This window comes from Aquarana catesbeiana, linkage group LG02, assembly GCF_042186555.1.
Source record: "Aquarana catesbeiana isolate 2022-GZ linkage group LG02, ASM4218655v1, whole genome shotgun sequence".
Classification (NCBI taxonomy): Eukaryota; Metazoa; Chordata; class Amphibia; order Anura; family Ranidae; genus Aquarana; species Aquarana catesbeiana.
In genome coordinates, this window is record NC_133325.1 from 813,194,745 (window position 1) to 813,214,086 (window position 19,342).

The 19,342-nt window shown below is 50.0% G+C and overlaps 1 protein-coding gene across 1 annotated transcript in view; it reads right to left on the bottom strand.

Moving 5' to 3' along the window:
• LOC141129534 (T-lymphocyte activation antigen CD86-like) overlaps positions 1–14,941 on the bottom strand; it is a 31,828-nt gene extending 16,887 nt beyond the window's left edge. The window contains exon 1 of the mRNA XM_073617622.1: positions 14,873–14,941. Coding sequence (XP_073473723.1) covers positions 14,873–14,888 — 16 coding nt within the window. The 5' untranslated portion in view covers positions 14,889–14,941. The remainder of the gene's footprint in view (positions 1–14,872) is intronic.
• Positions 14,942–19,342: the final 4,401 nt, after the last annotated feature.

The window sequence follows — 19,342 nt, forward strand, 5'->3', positions numbered from 1 at the left end:
ACTCAATCCTCATTGGCTTACCTTTAAATAGACTCCTCCCCCTTCAGTCCATCATGAATGCTGCTTCCAGACTCATCCACCTTACAAACCGCTCAGTGTCCTCCACCCCTCTTTGCCAATCCCTCCACTGGTCTCCATTCAGTGTCCTCCACCCCTCTCTACCAATCCCTCCACTGGTCTCCATTCAGTGTCCTCCAACCCTCTCTGCCAATCCCTACACTGGTCTCCATTCAGTGTCTTCCACCCCTCTCTGCCAATCCCCCCCACTGGTCTTCATTCAGTGTCCTCCACCCCTCTCTACCAATCCCCCCACTGGTCTCCATTCAGTGTCCTCCACCCCTCTCTACCAATCCCTCCACTGGTCTTCATTCAGTGTCCTCCAGCCCTCTCTACCAATCCCTCCACTGGTCTTCATTCAGTGTCCTCCACCCCTCTTTACCAATCCCCCCACTGGTCTCCATTCAGTGTCCTCCACCCCTCTCTACCAATCCCTCCACTGGTCTCCATTCACTGTCCTCCACCCATCTCTACCAATCCCTCCACTGGTCTCCATTCAGTGTCCTCCACCCATCTCTACCAATCCTTCCAATGGTCTCCATTCAGTGTCATCCACCCCTCTCTACCAATCCCTCCACTGGTCTCCATTCAGTGTCCTCCACCCCTCTCCTCCAATCCCTCCACTGGTCTCTAGTCAGTGTCCTCCACCCCTCTCTACCAATCCCTCCACTGGTCTACATTCAGTGTCCTCCACCCCTCTCTACCAATCCCTCCACTGGCCTCCATTCACTGTCCTCCACCCATCTCTACCAATCCCTCCACTGGTCTCCATTCAGTGTCCTCCACCCCTCTCTACCAATCCCTGCACTGGTCTCCATTCAGTGTCCTCCACCCCTCTCTACCAATCCCTCCACTGGTCTCCATTCAGTGTCCTCCACCCCTCTCTACCAATCCTTCCACTGGTCTCCATTCAGTGTCCTCCACCCCTCTCTACCAATCCCCCCACTGGTCTCCATTCAGTGTACTCCACCCCTCTCTACCAATTCCTCCACTGGTCTCCATTCAGTGTCCTCCACCCCTCTCTACCAATCCCTCCACTGGTCTCCATTCAGTGTCCTCCACCCCTCTCTACCAATCCCTCCACTGGTCTCCATTCAGTGTCCTCCACCCCTCTCTACCAATCCCTCCACTGGTCTCCATTCACTGTCCTCCACCCATCTCTACCAATCCCTCCACTGGTCTCCATTCAGTGTCCTCCACCCATCTCTACCAATCCTTCCACTGGTCTCCATTCAGTGTCCTCCACCCCTCTCTACCAATCCCTCCACTGGTCTCCATTCAGTGTCCTCCACCCCTCTCCTCCAATCCCTCCACTGGTCTCTAGTCAGTGTCCTCCACCCCTCTCTACCAATCCCTCCACTGGTCTCCATTCACTGTCCTCCACCCATCTCTACCAATCCCTCCACTGGTCTCCATTCAGTGTCCTCCACCCATCTCTACCAATCCTTCCACTGGTCTCCATTCAGTGTCCTCCACCCCTCTCTACCAATCCCTCCACTGGTCTTCATTCAGTGTCCTCCACCCCTCTCTACCAATCCCCCCACTGGTCTCCATTCAGTGTCCTCCACCCCTCTCTACCAATCCCTCCACTGGTCTTCATTCAGTGTCCTCCACCCTTCTCTGCCAATCCCCCCACTGGTCTCCATTCAGTGTCCTCCACTCCTCTCTACCAATCCTTCCACTGGTCTCCATTCAGTGTCCTCCACCCCTCTCTATCAATCCCTCCACTGGCCTCCATTCAGTGTCCTCCACCCCTCTCTACCAATCCCTCCACTGGTCTCCATTCAGTGTCCTCCACCCCTCTCTACCAATCCCTCCACTGGTCTCCATTCAGTGTCCTCCACCCCTCTCTACCAATCCCTCCACTGGTCTCCATTCAGTGTCCTCCACCCCTCTCTACCAATCCCTCCACTGGTCTCCATTCAGTGCCCCCCACCCCTCTCTACCAATCCCTCCACTGGTCTTCATTCAGTGTCCTCCACCCCTCTCTACCAATCCCTCCACTGGTCTCCATTCAGTGTCCTCCACCCCTCTCTACCAATCCCTCCACTGGTCTTCATTCAGTGTCCTCCACCCCTCTCTACCAATCCCCCCACTGGTCTCCATTCAGTGTCCTCCACCCCTCTCTACCAATCCTTCCACTGGTCTCCATTCAGTGTCCTCCACCCCTCTCTACCAATCCCTCCACTGGTCTTCATTCAGTGTCCTCCACCCTTCTCTGCCAATCCCCCCACTGGTCTCCATTCAGTGTCCTCCACTCCTCTCTACCAATCCTTCCACTGGTCTCCATTCAGTGTCCTCCACCCCTCTCTATCAATCCCTCCACTGGCCTCCATTCAGTGTCCTCCACCCCTCTCTACCAATCCCTCCACTGGTCTCCATTCAGTGTCCTCCACCCCTCTCTACCAATCCCTCCACTGGTCTCCATTCAGTGTCCTCCACCCCTCTCTACCAATCCCTCCACTGGTCTCCATTCAGTGTCCTCCACCCCTCTCTACCAATCCCTCCACTGGTCTCCATTCAGTGCCCCCCACCCCTCTCTACCAATCCCTCCACTGGTCTTCATTCAGTGTCCTCCACCCCTCTCTACCAATCCCTCCACTGGTCTCCATTCAGTGTCCTCCACCCCTCTCTGCTAATCCCTCCACTGACCTCCATTCAGTGTCCTCCACCCCTCTCTGCCAATCCCTCCACTGGCCTTCATTCAGTGTCCTCCATCCCTCTCTACCAATCCCTCCACTGGTCTCTATTCAGTGTCCTCCACCCCTCTCTACCAATCCCTCCACTGGTCCCCATTCACTGTCCTCCACCCCTCTCTACCAATCCCTCCACTGGTCTCCATTCAGTGCCCCCCACCCCTCTCTGCCAATCCCTCCACTGGCCTCCATTCAGTGTCCTCCATCTCTCTCTACCAATCCCTCCACTGACCTCCATTCAGTGTCCTCCACCCCTCTCTGCCAATCCATCCACTGGCCTCCATTCAGTGTCCTCCACCCCTCTCTACCAATCCCTCCACTGGTCTCCATTCAGTGTCCTCCACCCCTCTCTGCTAATCCCTCCACTGGTCTCCATTCAGTGTCCTCCACCCCTCTCTGCTAATCCCTCCACTGGTCTCCATTCAGTGTCCTCCACCCCTCTCTACCAATCCCTCCACTGATCTCCATTCAGTGTCCTCCACCCCTCTCTACCAATCCCTCCATTGGCCTCCATTCAGTGTCCTCCACCCCTCTCTACCAATCCCTCCACTGGTCTCCATTCAGTGTCCTCCACCCCTCTCTGCTAATCCCTCCACTGACCTCCATTCAGTGTCCTCCACCCCTCTCTGCCAATCCCTCCACTGGCCTCCATTCAGTGTCCTCCATCCCTCTCTACCAATCCCTCCACTGGTCTCTATTCAGTGTCCTCCACCCCTCTCTACCAATCCCTCCACTGGTCCCCATTCACTGTCCTCCACCCCTCTCTACCAATCCCTCCACTGGTCTCCATTCAGTGCCCCCCACCCCTCTCTGCCAATTCCTCCACTGATCTCCATTCAGTGTCCTCCATCTCTCTCTACCAATCCCTCCACTGACCTCCATTCAGTGTCCTCCACCCCTCTCTGCCAATCCATCCACTGGCCTCCATTCAGTGTCCTCCACCCCTCTCTACAAATCCCTCCACTGGTCTCCATTCAGTGTCCTCCACCCCTCTCTGCTAATCCCTCCACTGGTCTCCATTCAGTGTCCTCCACCCCTCTCTGCTAATCCCTCCACTGGTCTCCATTCAGTGTCCTCCACCCCTCTCTACCAATCCCTCCATTGGCCTCCATTCAGTGTCCTCCACCCCTCTCTACCAATCCCTCCACTGGTCTCCATTCAGTGTCCTCCACCCCTCTCTGCTAATCCCTCCACTGACCTCCATTCAGTGTCCTCCACCCCTCTCTGCCAATCCCTCCACTGGCCTCCATTCAGTGTCCTCCATCTCTCTCTACCAATCCCTCCATTGGCCTCCATTCAGTGTCCTCCACCCCTCTCTACCAATCCCTCCACTGGTCTCCATTCAGTGTCCTCCACCCCTCTCTACCAATCCCTCCACTGGTCTCCATTCAGTGTCCTCCACCCCTCTCTACCAATCCCTCCATTGGTCTCCATTCAGTGTCCTCCGCCCCTCTCTACCAATCCCTCCACTGGTCTCCATTCAGTGTCCTCCACCCCTCTCTACCAATCCCTCCACTGGTCCCCATTCACTGTCCTCCACCCCTCTCTACCAATCCCTCCACTGGTCTCCATTCAGTGCCCCCCACCCCTCTCTGCCAATTCCTCCACTGATCTCCATTCAGTGTCCTCCATCTCTCTCTACCAATCCCTCCACTGGCCTCCATTCAGTGTCCTCCACCCCTCTCTACCAATCCCTCCACTGGTCTCCATTCAGTGTCCTCCACCCCTCTCTGCTAATCCCTCCACTGGTCTCCATTCAGTGTCCTCCACCCCTCTCTGCTAATCCCTCCACTGGTCTCCATTCAGTGTCCTTCACCCCTCTCTACCAATCCATCCACTTGTCTCCATTCAGTGTCCTCCACCCCTCTCTACCAATCCCTCCACTGGTCTCCATTCAGTGTCCTCCACCCCTCTCTACCAATCCCTCCACTGGTCTCCATTCAGTATCCTCCACCCCTCTCTACCAATCCCTCCATTGGCCTCCATTCAGTGTCTTCCACCCCTCTCTACCAAACCCTCCATTGGCTGCCACTCGCCCAACGAATTAAATTCAAAATACTAACAATAAGTTACAAAGCCATCCACAACTCTGCCCCCAGCTACATCACTAGCCTGGTCTCCAAATACCAACCTAATCGCCCTCTCCGTTCCTCCCAAGATCTCCTGCTCTCTAGTTCCCTCATCACCTCCTCCCAAAACTGGCCTCCAGGACTTCTCCCGAGCTTCGCCCATGGTCTGGAATTCCCTACCCCAATCTGTCAGACTGTCTCCAAATTTATCCACATTTAGAGCCCTTTCACACTGGGGCGGTTTGCAGGCACTATTGCGCTAATAGCGCCTGCAAACCGACCGGCTATACCGCAGAGGCGCTTTGCGGTGGTATTTAACCCCCTTCTCGGCCGCTAGCAGGGAGTAAAACCGCCCCGCTAGCGGCCGCATACCGACGGTAAAACGCCGCTAATAATAGTGGCGTTTTACCGCCGACGCCGCCCCCCGCCCCAGTGTGAAAGGGCTCTTAGGCGATCCCTGAAAACTTTTCTCTTCAGAGAAGCCTATCCTGCCTCCATCTAACAACTGCACTATTTTCTCCATCAGCTCATCCCCCACAGCTATTACCCTTTTGTATAACTGGACCCTCCCTCCTAGATTGTAAGCTCTGAGGATCAGGGCCCTCTGATCCCCCCCCCCCTGTATTGAATTGTATTGTAATTGTAATGTCTGCCCTCATGTTGTAAAGTGCTGCGTAAACTATCGGCGCTATATAAATCCTGTATAATAATAATAATATTGTCACCTTTCCTCCTCATCCTCCTTATCAACACCTCTCCTCCTCATCCTCCTCATTGTCACCTCTCCTCCTCATCCTCCTTATCAACACCTCTCCTCCTCATCCTCCTCATTGTCACCTCTCCTCCTCATCCTCCTTATTGTCACCTCTCCTCCTCATCCTCCTTATCAACACCTCTCCTCCTCATCCTCTTTATTGTCACCTCTCCTCCTCATCCTCCTTATCAACACCTCTCCTCCTCATCCTCTTTATTGTCACCTCTCCTCCTCATCCTCCTTATTGTCACCTCTCCTCCTCATCCTCCTTATTGTCACCTCTCCTCCTCATCCTCCTTATTGTCACCTCTCCTCCTCATCCACCTTATCAACACCTCTCCTCCTCATCCTCCTCATTGTCACCTCTCCTCCTCATCTTCCTTATTGTCACCTCTCCTCCTCATCTTCCTTATTGTCACCTCTCCTCCTCATCCTCCTTATTGTCACCTCTCCTCCTCATCCTCCTTATTGTCACTTCTCCTCCTCATCCTCCTTATCAACACCTCTCCTCCTCATCTTCCTTATTGTCACCTCTCCTCCTCATCCTCCTTATTGTCACCTCTCCTCCTCATCTTCCTTATTGTCACCTCTCCTCCTCATCCTCCTTATCAACACCTCTCCTCCTCATCTTCCTTATTGTCACCTCTCCTCCTCATCCTCCTTATTGTCACCTCTCCTCCTCATCTTCCTTATTTTCACCTCTCCTCCTCATCCTCCTTATTGTCACCTCTCCTCTTAATCCTCCTTATTGTCACCTCTCCTCCTCATCCTCCTTATCAACACCTCTCCTCCTCATTCTCCTTATTGTCACCTCTCCTCCTCATCCTCCTTATCAACACCTCTCCTCCTCATCCTCCTCATTGTCACCTCTCCGGCTCATCCTCCTTATTGTCACCTCTCCTCCTCATCCTCCTTATTGTCACCTCTCCTCCTCATCCTCCTTATCAACACCTCTCCTCCTTATCCTCCCTATTGTCACTTCTCCTCCTCATCCTCCTTATCAACACCTCTCCTCCTCATCCTCCTTATTGTCACCTCTCCTCCTCATTATCCTTATTGTCACCTCTCCTCCTCATCCTCCTTATTGTCACCTCTCCTTCTCATCCTCCTTATTGTCACTTCTCCTCCTCATCCTCCTAATTGTCACCTCTCCTCCTCATCCTCCTTATTGTCACTTCTCCTCCTCATCCTCCTTATTATCACCTCTCCTCCTCATCCTCCTTATCAACACCTCTCCTCCTCATCCTCCTTATTGTCACCTCTCCTCCTCATCCTCCTTATTGTCACCTCTCCTCCTCATCCTCCTTATTGTCACTTCTCCTCCTCATCCTCCTAATTGTCACCTCTCCTCCTCATCCTCCTTATCAACACCTCTCCTCCTCATCCTCCCTATTGTCACCTCTCCTCCTCACCGTCCTTATTGTCACCTCTCCTCCTCACCCTCCTTATTGTCACCTGTCCTCCTCATCCTCCTTATTGTCACCTCTCCTCCCTATTGTCACCTCTCCTCCTCATCCTCCCTATTGTCACCTCTCCTCCTCATCCTACTTATTGTCACCTCTCCTCCTCACCGTCCTTATTGTCACCTCTCCTCCTCACCCTCCTTATTGTCACCTCTCCTCCTCATCCTCCTTATTGTCACCTCTCCTCCTCATCCTCCTTATTGTCACCTCTCCTCCTCATCCTACTTATTGTCACCTCTCCTCCTCATCCTCCTTATTGTCACCTCTCCTCCTCATCCTACTTATTGTCACCTCTCCTCCTCACCGTCCTTATTGTCACCTCTCCTCCTCACCCTCCTTATTGTCTCCTCTTCTCCTCATCCTCCTTATTGTCACCCTCCTCCTCATCCTCCTTATTGTCACCTCTCCTCCCCATCCTCCTTATCAACACCTCTCCTCCTCACTATCCTTATTGTCACCTCTCCTCCCCATCCTCCTTATCAACACCTCTCCTCCTCACCATCCTTATTGTCACCTCTCCTCCTCACCCTCCGTATTGTCACCTCTCCTCCTCATCCTCCTTATTGTCACCTCTCCTCCTCATCCTCCTTATTGTCACCTCTCCTCCTCACCATCCTTATTGTCACCTCTCCTCCTCATCCTCCTTATTGTCACCTCTCCTCCTCATCCTCCTTATTGTCACCTCTCCTCCTCACAATCCTTATTGTCACCTCTCCTCCTCATCCACCTTATCAACACCTCTCCTCCTCATCTTCCTTATTGTCACTTCTCCTCCTCATCCTCCTTATTGTCACCTCTCCTCCTCACCATCCTTATTGTCACCTCTCCTCCTCATCCTCCTTATTGTCACCTCTCCTCCTCACCCTCCGTATTGTCACCTCTCCTCCTCATCCACCTTATCAACACCTCTCCTCCTCATCTTCCTTATTGTCACTTCTCCTCCTCATCCTCCTTATTGTCACCTCTCCTCCTCATCCTCCTTATTGTCACCTCTCCTCCTCATCCTCCTTATTGTCACCTTTCCTCCTCATCCTCCTTATTGTCACCTCTCCTCCTCATCCTCCTAATCAACACCTCTCCTCCTCATCCTCCCTATCAAAACCTCTCCTCCTCATCCTCCTTATTGTCACCTCTCCTCCTCATCCTCCTTATTGTCACTTCTCCTCCTCATCCTCCTTATTATCACCTCTCCTTCTCATCCTCCTTATTGTCACCTCTCCTCCTCATCCTCCTTATTGTCACCTCTCCTCCTCATCCTCCTTATTGTCACCTCTCCTCCTCACCATCCTTATTGTCGCCCTCCTCCTCATCCTCCTTATTGTCACCTCTCCTCCTCATCCTCCTTATTGTCACCTCTCCTCCTCACCCTCCTTATTGTCACCTCTCCTCCTCACCCTCCTTATTGTCACCTCTCCTCCTCATCCTCCTTATTGTCACCTCTCCTCCTCATCCCCCTTATTGTCACCTCTCCTCCTCATCCCCCTTATTGTCACCTCTCCTCCTCATCCTCCTTATTGTCACCTCTCCTCCTCATCCTCCTCATTGTCACCTCTCCTCCTCATCCTCCTTATTGTCACCTCTCCTCCTCACCCTCCTCATTGTCACCTCTCCTCCTCATCCTCCTCATTGTCACCTCTCCTCCTCATCCTCCTTATTGTCACCTCTCTTCCTCACCCTCCTTATTGTCACCTCTCCTCCTCATCCTCCTTATTGTCTCCTCTCCTCCTCATCCTCCTTATCAACACCTCTCCTCCTCATCCTCCTTATTGTCACCTCTCCTCCTCATCCTCCTTATTGTCACCTCTCCTCCTCATCTTCCTTATTTTCACCTCTCCTCCTCACCCTCCTTATTGTCACCTCTCCTCCTCATCCTCCTTATCAACACCTCTCCTCCTCATCCTCCTTATTGTCACCTCTCCTCCTTATCCTCCTTATTGTCACCTCTCCTCCTCATCCTCCTTATCAACACCTCTCCTCCTCATCCTCCTTATTGTCACCTCTCCTCCTCATCCTCCTTATTGTCACCTCTCCTCCCCATCCTCCTTATTGTCACCTCTCCTCCTCACCCTCCTTATTGTCACCTCTCCTCCTCATCCTCCTTATTGTCACCTCTCCTCCTCATCCACCTTATTGTCACCTCTCCTCCTCATCCTCCTTATTGTCACCTCTCCTCCTCATCCTCCTTATTGTCACCTCTCCTCCTCATCTTCCTTATTGTCACCTCTCTTCCTCACCCTCCTTATTGTCACCTCTCCTCCTCATCCTCCTTATTGTCACCTCTCCTCCTCATCCTCCTTATTGTCACCTCTCCTCCTCATCTTCCTTATTTTCACCTCTCCTCCTCACCCTCCTTATTGTCACCTCTCCTCCTCATCCTCCTTATCAACACCTCTCCTCCTCATCCTCCTTATTGTCACCTCTCCTCCTCATCCTCCTTATTGTCACCTCTCCTCCTCATCCTCCTTATCAACACCTCTCCTCCTCATCCTCCTTATTGTCACCTCTCCTCCTTATCCTCCTTATTGTCACCTCTCCTCCTCATCCTCCTTATCAACACCTCTCCTCCTCATCCTCCTTATTGTCACCTCTCCTCCTCATCCTCCTTATTGTCACCTCTCCTCCCCATCCTCCTTATTGTCACCTCTCCTCCTCACCCTCCTTATTGTCACCTCTCCTACTCATCCTCCTTATTGTCACCTCTCCTCCTCATCCACCTTATTGTCACCTCTCCTCCTCATCCTCCTTATTGTCACCTCTCCTCCTCATCCTCCTTATTGTCACCTCTCCTCCTCATATTCCTTATTGTCACCTCTCCTCCTCATCCTCCTTATTGTCACCTCTCCTCCTCATCCTCCTTATTGTCACCTCTCCTCCTCACCCTCCTTATTGTCACCTCTCCTCCTCATCCTCCTTATTGTCACCTCTCCTCCTCATCCTCCTTATTGTCACCTCTCCTCCTCATCCTCCTTATTGTCACCTCTCCTCCTCATCCACCTTATCAACACCTCTCCTCCTCATCCTCCTCATTGTCACCTCTCCTCCTCATCTTCCTTATTGTCACCTCTCCTCCTCATCTTCCTTATAGTCACCTCTCCTCCTCATCCTCCTTATTGTCACCTCTCCTCCTCATCCTCCTTATTGTCACTTCTCCTCCTCATCCTCCTTATCAACACCTCTCCTCCTCATCTTCCTTATTGTCACCTCTCCTCCTCATCCTCCTTATTGTCACCTCTCCTCCTCATCTTCCTTATTGTCACCTCTCCTCCTCATCCTCCTTATCAACACCTCTCCTCCTCATCTTCCTTATTGTCACCTCTCCTCCTCATCCTCCTTATTGTCACCTCTCCTCCTCATCCTCCTTATCAACACCTCTCCTCCTCATCCTCCTTATTGTCACCTCTCCTCTTAATCCTCCTTATTGTCACCTCTCCTCCTCATCCTCCTTATCAACACCTTTCCTCCTCATTCTCCTTATTGTCACCTCTCCTCCTCATCCTCCTTATCAACACCTCTCCTCCTCATCCTCCTCATTGTCACCTCTCCGGCTCATCCTCCTTATTGTCACCTCTCCTCCTCATCCTCCTTATTGTCACCTCTCCTCCTCATCCTCCTTATCAACACCTCTCCTCCTTATCCTCCCTATTGTCACTTCTCCTCCTCATCCTCCTTATCAACACCTCTCCTCCTCATCCTCCTTATTGTCACCTCTCCTCCTCATCCTCCTTATTGTCACCTCTCCTTCTCATCCTCCTTATTGTCACTTCTCCTCCTCATCCTCCTAATTGTCACCTCTCCTCCTCATCCTCCTTATTGTCACTTCTCCTCCTCATCCTCCTTATTATCACCTCTCCTCCTCATCCTCCTTATCAACACCTCTCCTCCTCATCCTCCTTATTGTCACCTCTCCTCCTCATCCTCCTTATTGTCACCTCTCCTCCTCATCCTCCTTATTGTCACTTCTCCTCCTCATCCTCCTAATTGTCACCTCTCCTCCTCATCCTCCTTATCAACACCTCTCCTCCTCATCCTCCCTATTGTCACCTCTCCTCCTCACCGTCCTTATTGTCACCTCTCCTCCTCACCCTCCTTATTGTCACCTGTCCTCCTCATCCTCCTTATTGTCACCTCTCCTCCTCATCCTCCCTATTGTCACCTCTCCTCCTCATCCTCCCTATTGTCACCTCTCCTCCTCATCCTACTTATTGTCACCTCTCCTCCTCACCGTCCTTATTGTCACCTCTCCTCCTCATCCTCCTTATTGTCACCTCTCCTCCTCATCCTCCTTATTGTCACCTCTCCTCCTCATCCTCCTTATTGTCACCTCTCCTCCTCATCCTACTTATTGTCACCCCTCCTCCTCACCCTCCTTATTGTCACCTCTCCTCCTCATCCTCCTTATTGTCACCTCTCCTCCTCATCCTCCTTATTGTCACCTCTCCTCCTCATCCTACTTATTGTCACCTCTCCTCCTCATCCTCCTTATTGTCACCTCTCCTCCTCATCCTCCTTATTGTCACCTCTCCTCCTCATCCTACTTATTGTCACCTCTCCTCCTCACCCTCCTTATTGTCTCCTCTTCTCCTCATCCTCCTTATTGTCACCTCTCCTCCTCACCCTCCTTATTGTCTCCTCTTCTCCTCATCCTCCTTATTGTCACCTCTCCTCCCCATCCTCCTTATCAACACCTCTCCTCCTCACTATCCTTATTGTCACCTCTCCTCCTCACCATCCTTATTGTCACCTCTCCTCCTCATCCTCCTTATTGTCACCTCTCCTCCTCACCCTCCGTATTGTCACCTCTCCTCCTCATCCTCCTTATTGTCACCTCTCCTCCTCATCCTCCTTATTGTCACCCCTCCTCCTCATCCTCCTTATCAACACCTCTCCTCCTCATCCTCCTTATTGTCACCTCTCCTCCTCACCATCCTTATTGTCACCTCTCCTCCTCATCCTCCTTATTGTCACCTCTCCTCCTCACAATCCTTATTGTCACCTCTCCTCCTCATCCTCCTTATTGTCACCTCTCCTCCTCACCCTCCGTATTGTCACCTCTCCTCCTCATCCACCTTATCAACACCTCTCCTCCTCATCTTCCTTATTGTCACCTCTCCTCCTCATCCTCCTTATTGTCACCTCTCCTCCTCATCCTCCTTATTGTCACCTCTCCTCCTCATCCTCCTTATTGTCACCTTTCCTCCTCATCCTCCTTATTGTCACCTCTCCTCCTCATCCTCCTAATCAACACCTCTCCTCCTCATCCTCCCTATCAAAACCTCTCCTCCTCATCCTCCTTATTGTCACCTCTCCTCCTCATCCTCCTTATTGTCACTTCTCCTCCTCATCCTCCTTATTATCACCTCTCCTTCTCATCCTCCTTATTGTCACCTCTCCTCCTCATCCTCCTTATTGTCACCTCTCCTCCTCATCCTCCTTATTGTCACCTCTCCTCCTCACCATCCTTATTGTCGCCCTCCTCCTCATCCTCCTTATTGTCACCTCTCCTCCTCATCCTCCTTATTGTCACCTCTCCTCCTCACCCTCCTTATTGTCACCTCTCCTCCTCACCCTCCTTATTGTCACCTCTCCTCCTCATCCTCCTTATTGTCACCTCTCCTCCTCATCCCCCTTATTGTCACCTCTCCTCCTCATCCCCCTTATTGTCACCTCTCCTCCTCATCCTCCTTATTGTCACCTCTCCTCCTCATCCTCCTCATTGTCACCTCTCCTCCTCATCCTCCTTATTGTCACCTCTCCTCCTCATCCTCCTTATTGTCACCTCTCCTCCTCATCCTCCTCATTGTCACCTCTCCTCCTCATCCTCCTTATTGTCACCTCTCTTCCTCACCCTCCTTATTGTCACCTCTCCTCCTCATCCTCCTTATTGTCACCTCTCCTCCTCATCCTCCTTATTGTCACCTCTCCTCCTCATCTTCCTTATTTTCACCTCTCCTCCTCACCCTCCTTATTGTCACCTCTCCTCCTCATCCTCCTTATCAACACCTCTCCTCCTCATCCTCCTTATTGTCACCTCTCCTCCTTATCCTCCTTATTGTCACCTCTCCTCCTCATCCTCCTTATTGTCACCTCTCCTCCTCACCCTCCGTATTGTCACCTCTCCTCCTCATCCTCCTTATCAACACCTCTCCTCCTCATCCTCCTTATTGTCACCTCTCCTCCTCATCCTCCTTATTGTCACCTCTCCTCCCCATCCTCCTTATTGTCACCTCTCCTCCTCACCCTCCTTATTGTCACCTCTCCTCCTCATCCTCCTTATTGTCACCTCTCCTCCTCATCCACCTTATTGTCACCTCTCCTCCTCATCCTCCTTATTGTCACCTCTCCTCCTCATCCTCCTTATTGTCACCTCTCCTCCTCATCTTCCTTATTGTCACCTCTCTTCCTCACCCTCCTTATTGTCACCTCTCCTCCTCATCCTCCTTATTGTCACCTCTCCTCCTCATCCTCCTTATTGTCACCTCTCCTCCTCATCTTCCTTATTTTCACCTCTCCTCCTCACCCTCCTTATTGTCACCTCTCCTCCTCATCCTCCTTATCAACACCTCTCCTCCTCATCCTCCTTATTGTCACCTCTCCTCCTCATCCTCCTTATTGTCACCTCTCCTCCTCATCCTCCTTATCAACACCTCTCCTCCTCATCCTCCTTATTGTCACCTCTCCTCCTTATCCTCCTTATTGTCACCTCTCCTCCTCATCCTCCTTATCAACACCTCTCCTCCTCATCCTCCTTATTGTCTCCTCTCCTCCTCATCCTCCTTATTGTCACCTCTCCTCCCCATCCTCCTTATTGTCACCTCTCCTCCTCATCCTCCTTATTGTCACCTCTCCTCCTCACCCTCCTTATTGTCACCTCTCCTACTCATCCTCCTTATTGTCACCTCTCCTCCTCATCCACCTTATTGTCACCTCTCCTCCCCATCCTCCTTATTGTCACCTCTCCTCCTCATCCTCCTTATTGTCACCTCTCCTCCCCATCCTCCTTATTGTCACCTCTCCTCCTCACCCTCCTTATTGTCACCTCTCCTACTCATCCTCCTTATTGTCACCTCTCCTCCTCATCCACCATATTGTCACCTCTCCTCCTCCTCATCCTCCTTATTGTCACCTCTCCTCCTCATCCTCCTTATTGTCACCTCTCCTCCTCATATTCCTTATTGTCACCTCTCCTCCTCATCTTCCTTATTGTCACCTCTCCTCCTCACCCTCCTTATTGTCACCTCTCCTCCTCACCCTCCTTATCACCCTTTCTTACCATCGTCATCCTCATCCCCCTCACTCCTCTCATTCTTCTCTCTCTCTCTATTTCTCTCTCCTCCTCTTCCTCCTTATCACACTTTCTCCTTCTCATTCTTCTCTTTCTTCCTCATTGCCTTCTCTACTTTTCATCCTTCTTACCCCCTTTTCTTCTCCTCTATTCTATTCATCTTCCTCTTCACTCCTCCTCATCCACCTTCACTCTCTTCCTCATTCTCTAGTAGCTCAGAGGTGAATTCCATCCTCAGCTTCCTCTTCTGGTAGAGATGAGTGAAGTAAAAACATTCTCTGACTTTTATCTTTGGGCTCCAATATGGAGGAGGTGACATCTCCAATGAGAGTCTGGAGAGAAGAACCTCACTCTGATATCTCCTTCCTCCGGCAGGCCGGCTGTCCCCTCCGTGATATTCACTGAACCGTCAGTTATAGGGGGGGTGTCCCCCCTCCCCCCTCCCCTCCCCTCCCCCGTATCTGCTGGGAGATTTTAATGTAGTGGACCCTTTTCCAGAACTATCACAACACACTTGTGCACACAAAGGTGGACATAATGGAGGTCCTTACCTGCTCTTGATGTCATCCGAAATGGCTCTTCTCTCCCTCCTCGCCCTCTGACATCTGAAATGAGGAAGAGACTGAAGTGGGCGGTTCTGCTCCATTACACACTTCAATTTCTCCAAAATACAGAAAATAACCCGACAGATAATAAGAGTGGAAAACCCGGCATGGTCAACAACATCACCAATTCTAATATGTGGTACTTCAAGTCCTTCCCTACCGACCCAACTATTCATATACCGGATATACCCCAAATATAGAACCATTGATCCAACTGTCCATCCAGAGCCTCTGGTTTATAGACCGGATACACCCCAAATATAGAACCATTGATCCAACTGTCCATCCAGAGCCTCTGGTTTATAGACCGGATATACCCCAAATATAGAACCATTGATCCAACTGTCCATCCAGAGCCTCTGGTTTATAGACCGGATACACCCCAAATATAGAACCATTGATCCAACTGTCCATCCAGAACCTCTGGTTTATAGACCGGATATACCCCAAATATAGAACCATTGATCCAACTGTCCATCCAGAGCCTCTGGTTTATAGACCGGATACATCCCAAATATAGAACCATTTATCCAACTGTCCATCCAGAGCCTCTGGTTTATAGACCGGATACATCCCAAATATAGAACCATTTATCCAACTGTCCATCCAGAGCCTCTGGTTTATAGACCGGATACATCCCAAATATAGAACCATTGATCCAACTGTCCATCCAGAACCTCTGGTTTATAGACCGGATACATCATAAATATAGAACCATTTATCCAACTGTCCATCCAGAACCTCTGGTTTATAGACCAGATACATCCTAAATATAGAACCATTGATCCAACTGTCCATCCAGAGCCTCTGGTTTATAGACCGGATACATCCTAAATATAGAACCATTTATCCAACTGTCCATCCAGAGCCTCTGGTTTATAGACCGGATACACCCCAAATATAGAACCATTGATCCAACTGTCCATCCAGAGCCTCTGGTTTATAGACCGGATACATCATAAATATAGAACCATTTATCCAACTGTCCATCCAGAACCTCTGGTTTATAGACCAGATACATCCTAAATATAGAACCATTGATCCAACTGTCCATCCAGAGCCTCTGGTTTATAGACCGGATACATCCTAAATATAGAACTATTTATCCAACTGTCCATCCAGAGCCTCTGGTTTATAGACCGGATACATCCTAAATATAGAACCATTTATCCAACTGTCCATTCAGAGCCTCTGGTTTATAGACCGGATACACCCCAAATATAGAACCATTGATCCAACTGTCCATCCAGAGCCTCTGGTTTATAGACCGGATACACCCCAAATATAGAACCATTGATCCAACTGTCCATCCAGAGCCTCCGGTTAATAGACCGGATATATCCTAAATATAGAGCCATTTATCCAACTGTCCATCCAGAGCCTCTGGTTAATAGACCGGATATATCCTAAATATAGAACCATTGATCCAACTGTCCATCCAGAGCCTCTGGTTTATAGACCAGATACATCCTAAATATAGAACCATTTATCCAACTGTCCATCCAGAGCCTCTGGTTTATAGACCGGATACATCCTCAGTATAGAACCATTTATCCAACTGTCCATCCAGAGCCTCTGGTTTATAGACCGCATACAACCTAAATATAGAACCATTTATCCAACTGTCCATCCAGAGCCTCTGGTTTATAGATCAGAAACATCCTAAATATAGAACCATTTATCCAACTGTCCATCCAGAGCCTCTGGTTTATGGACCGCATACAACCTAAATATAGAACTATTTATCCAACTGTCCATCCAGAGCCTCTGGTTTATAGACCGAATACATCCTAAATATAGAACCATTTATTTAAATGTCCATGCAGAGCCTCTGGTTTATAGACCGGATATATCCTAAATATAGAACCATTTATCCAACTGTCCATCCAGAGCCTCTGGTTTATGGACCGCATACAACCTAAATATAGAACTATTTATCCAACTGTCCATCCAGAGCCTCTGGTTTATAGACCGAATACATCCTAAATATAGAACCATTTATCTAAATGTCCATCCAGAGCCTCTGGTTTATAGACCGCATACATCCTAAATATAAAGCCATTTATCCAACTGTCCATCCAGAGCCTCTGGTTTATAGACCGCATACAACCTAAATATAGAACTATTTATCCAACTGTCCATCCAGAGCCTCTGGTTTATCCACTTCAGCCCTGGACCATTTTGCTGGCCAAATACCAGAATACTTTTTGTGATTTGGCACTGCGTCACTTTAACTGACAATTGCGCGGTCATGCGACGTGGCTCCCAAACAAAATTGACGTCCTTTTTTTCGCACAAATAGAGCTTTATTTTGGTGGTATTTGATCACCTCTGCGGTTTTTATTTTTTGCGCTATAAACAAAAATAGAGCAAAATTTTGAAAAAAAAATATCCCCAAAAAATATATAAAAAAACATTTCCCCCCCTTCACCTTCCAGGACATCTACTCGAGAGATGATTGACTCCGCCCTCTACAGGAAACATAAATCAGATACAATCTAAAAGGCCCCTCCCTTTCCTCTGATCCTCAGTTGTTTTGGGTTTCCAGAGCCTCCAGGAGCACCGAGACGTTTTTTTATTTTTCTTGGGTCTGGTAACTGTGGTTGGTGGTCCTCCCCCCCCCCCCCCCCCCGGAACGAGGCTGGTCCCAACAATAGCTTTTTACTATCTGCCAGAAGGGTTCCCCGTGTTTGGGGTTACTTGCCTACCTGTGGTGTGAGTGGCAACCCCCCCTTTTTCATTTCTTTCCCCAGCTCTGCTGTGGGAGCTGTGTCTTCCTCGTGCTTCACTGCGGTGTACCAAGATGTCGGAGGAGGACTTTGGCAAGATGGCGCCGGAAGTCACATGGCGAACTTCTGGATGCCGTTTTTTATGTAGAAGCATGGCATGGATACACTGAGGACATGCTGCTTGGGGGAACAGCCTGCTGAACGTCGGATAGACTCATAACGGCTCAGCAGCACTCTACTCTACGGCCATTCTCCACTTGCTTCATGGAGCTTGAGGACAGGTCTGAGGATGGAGCACCCGCTCGTATTGAACCAGCGGCAGCATCCGGGTCCCATACTGCCCCCAAGGTAAGCCCTTGTCTGTGGTTAGTTGCTACAGCAGTTTTTTTTTGTATGGAACTTTATAATTTATGGTTCTTGTTTCTGATAGTTATAAAAACTATTTTGTGAGGATTGTATTCCATCCAGATCTAGATCCAGAGACTTCCTCTTTTAAAGAGTTAATGTCTTCTATGAAGGACTAGACCCATAGCTCAAGAGCCTTCAGCCTCTGCTAAATCTCTTCCTTTGTTAGTCTCTGAGACCGTTAGTTCACGGGTGCCCCTATGTCGCATAGAAAGGTCGGCTCATTGCTACGTAAGGCCTGGGATGCCTTTTGTTTAGGTCCGGCGGTAGCATCCACCTGTGTGGCTAGGAATTTAGACATATGGGTTCAGCGTCTGGATGATCTTCTTTCATCCGACACCCCCAAAGAAGAGTTTAGGGAGTCTCTCCCACTCATTGCCAAGTCAGTTGCCTTCTTAGCTGATGCAGCAGCAGATTCAGTGAAATCTGCAGCCAGGGCTTCTGCTCTTATTAATTCTGCTAGGCGTGCTATCTGGCTTAAATCTTGGGAGGTGATCTTACCTCCAAGAATAAACTCTGCGGCATTCCCTTTGAAGGCAAGCTCTTATTCGGTTCCTCCTTAGAGGAGGTCCTAGCTCGTTCCTCTGAGAAGAGTAAACGGTTTCCTTCTTCCCAAGGGTGTAAACCCCAGAATAAGAGGCCTTTTCGTGGCTTCCATAACAAAGCTCATTTTAAAGCCAACAGGCAAAGAAGAAATGGTCTTTTAACAAAGACAAGCAAAAAGCGGGGGGTCTCTTTGCTCCTTCAGTCCCTTCCAAAAATCCCCAGTGACGCCAGGATAGGGTAGGAGGAAGGTTATCCCATTTCATCAAGGAATGGGCAGAGATTTCCGACAATTCCGTTATTCTTCAAACATTGGAAAGGGGTTACAGGCTGGAATTCAAAAATCTTCCCCCTCAGTGGTTTGTTCTTACTGCCGAGAGACCAGGAGAGACGGCAAGCCATGATAGATCTGATTTCTGTGTGGGAAACAGAGGGAGTTACTTCTCCTGTTCCGATAAATCAGAAATTTTGGGGATTTTATTCTCACATCTTTCTGGTCAAGAAAGGTTCAGACAGCTTTCGTATGGTCATAAATGTAAGCGTCCTGAACAAATACATAGTCTACAGACGTTTCCGTATGGAGAACTTTTATTCTGTAAAGAATCTGTTGTTACCAGGGGTCTTCTTGGTTACCCTGGATCTTCAGGACGCTTATCTTCATGTACCAATCTGCCAGAGTCACCGAAGGTTCCTCAGGTTTGCGGTTCTCATGGAAAACGAGCCAAGTCACTGGCATTTC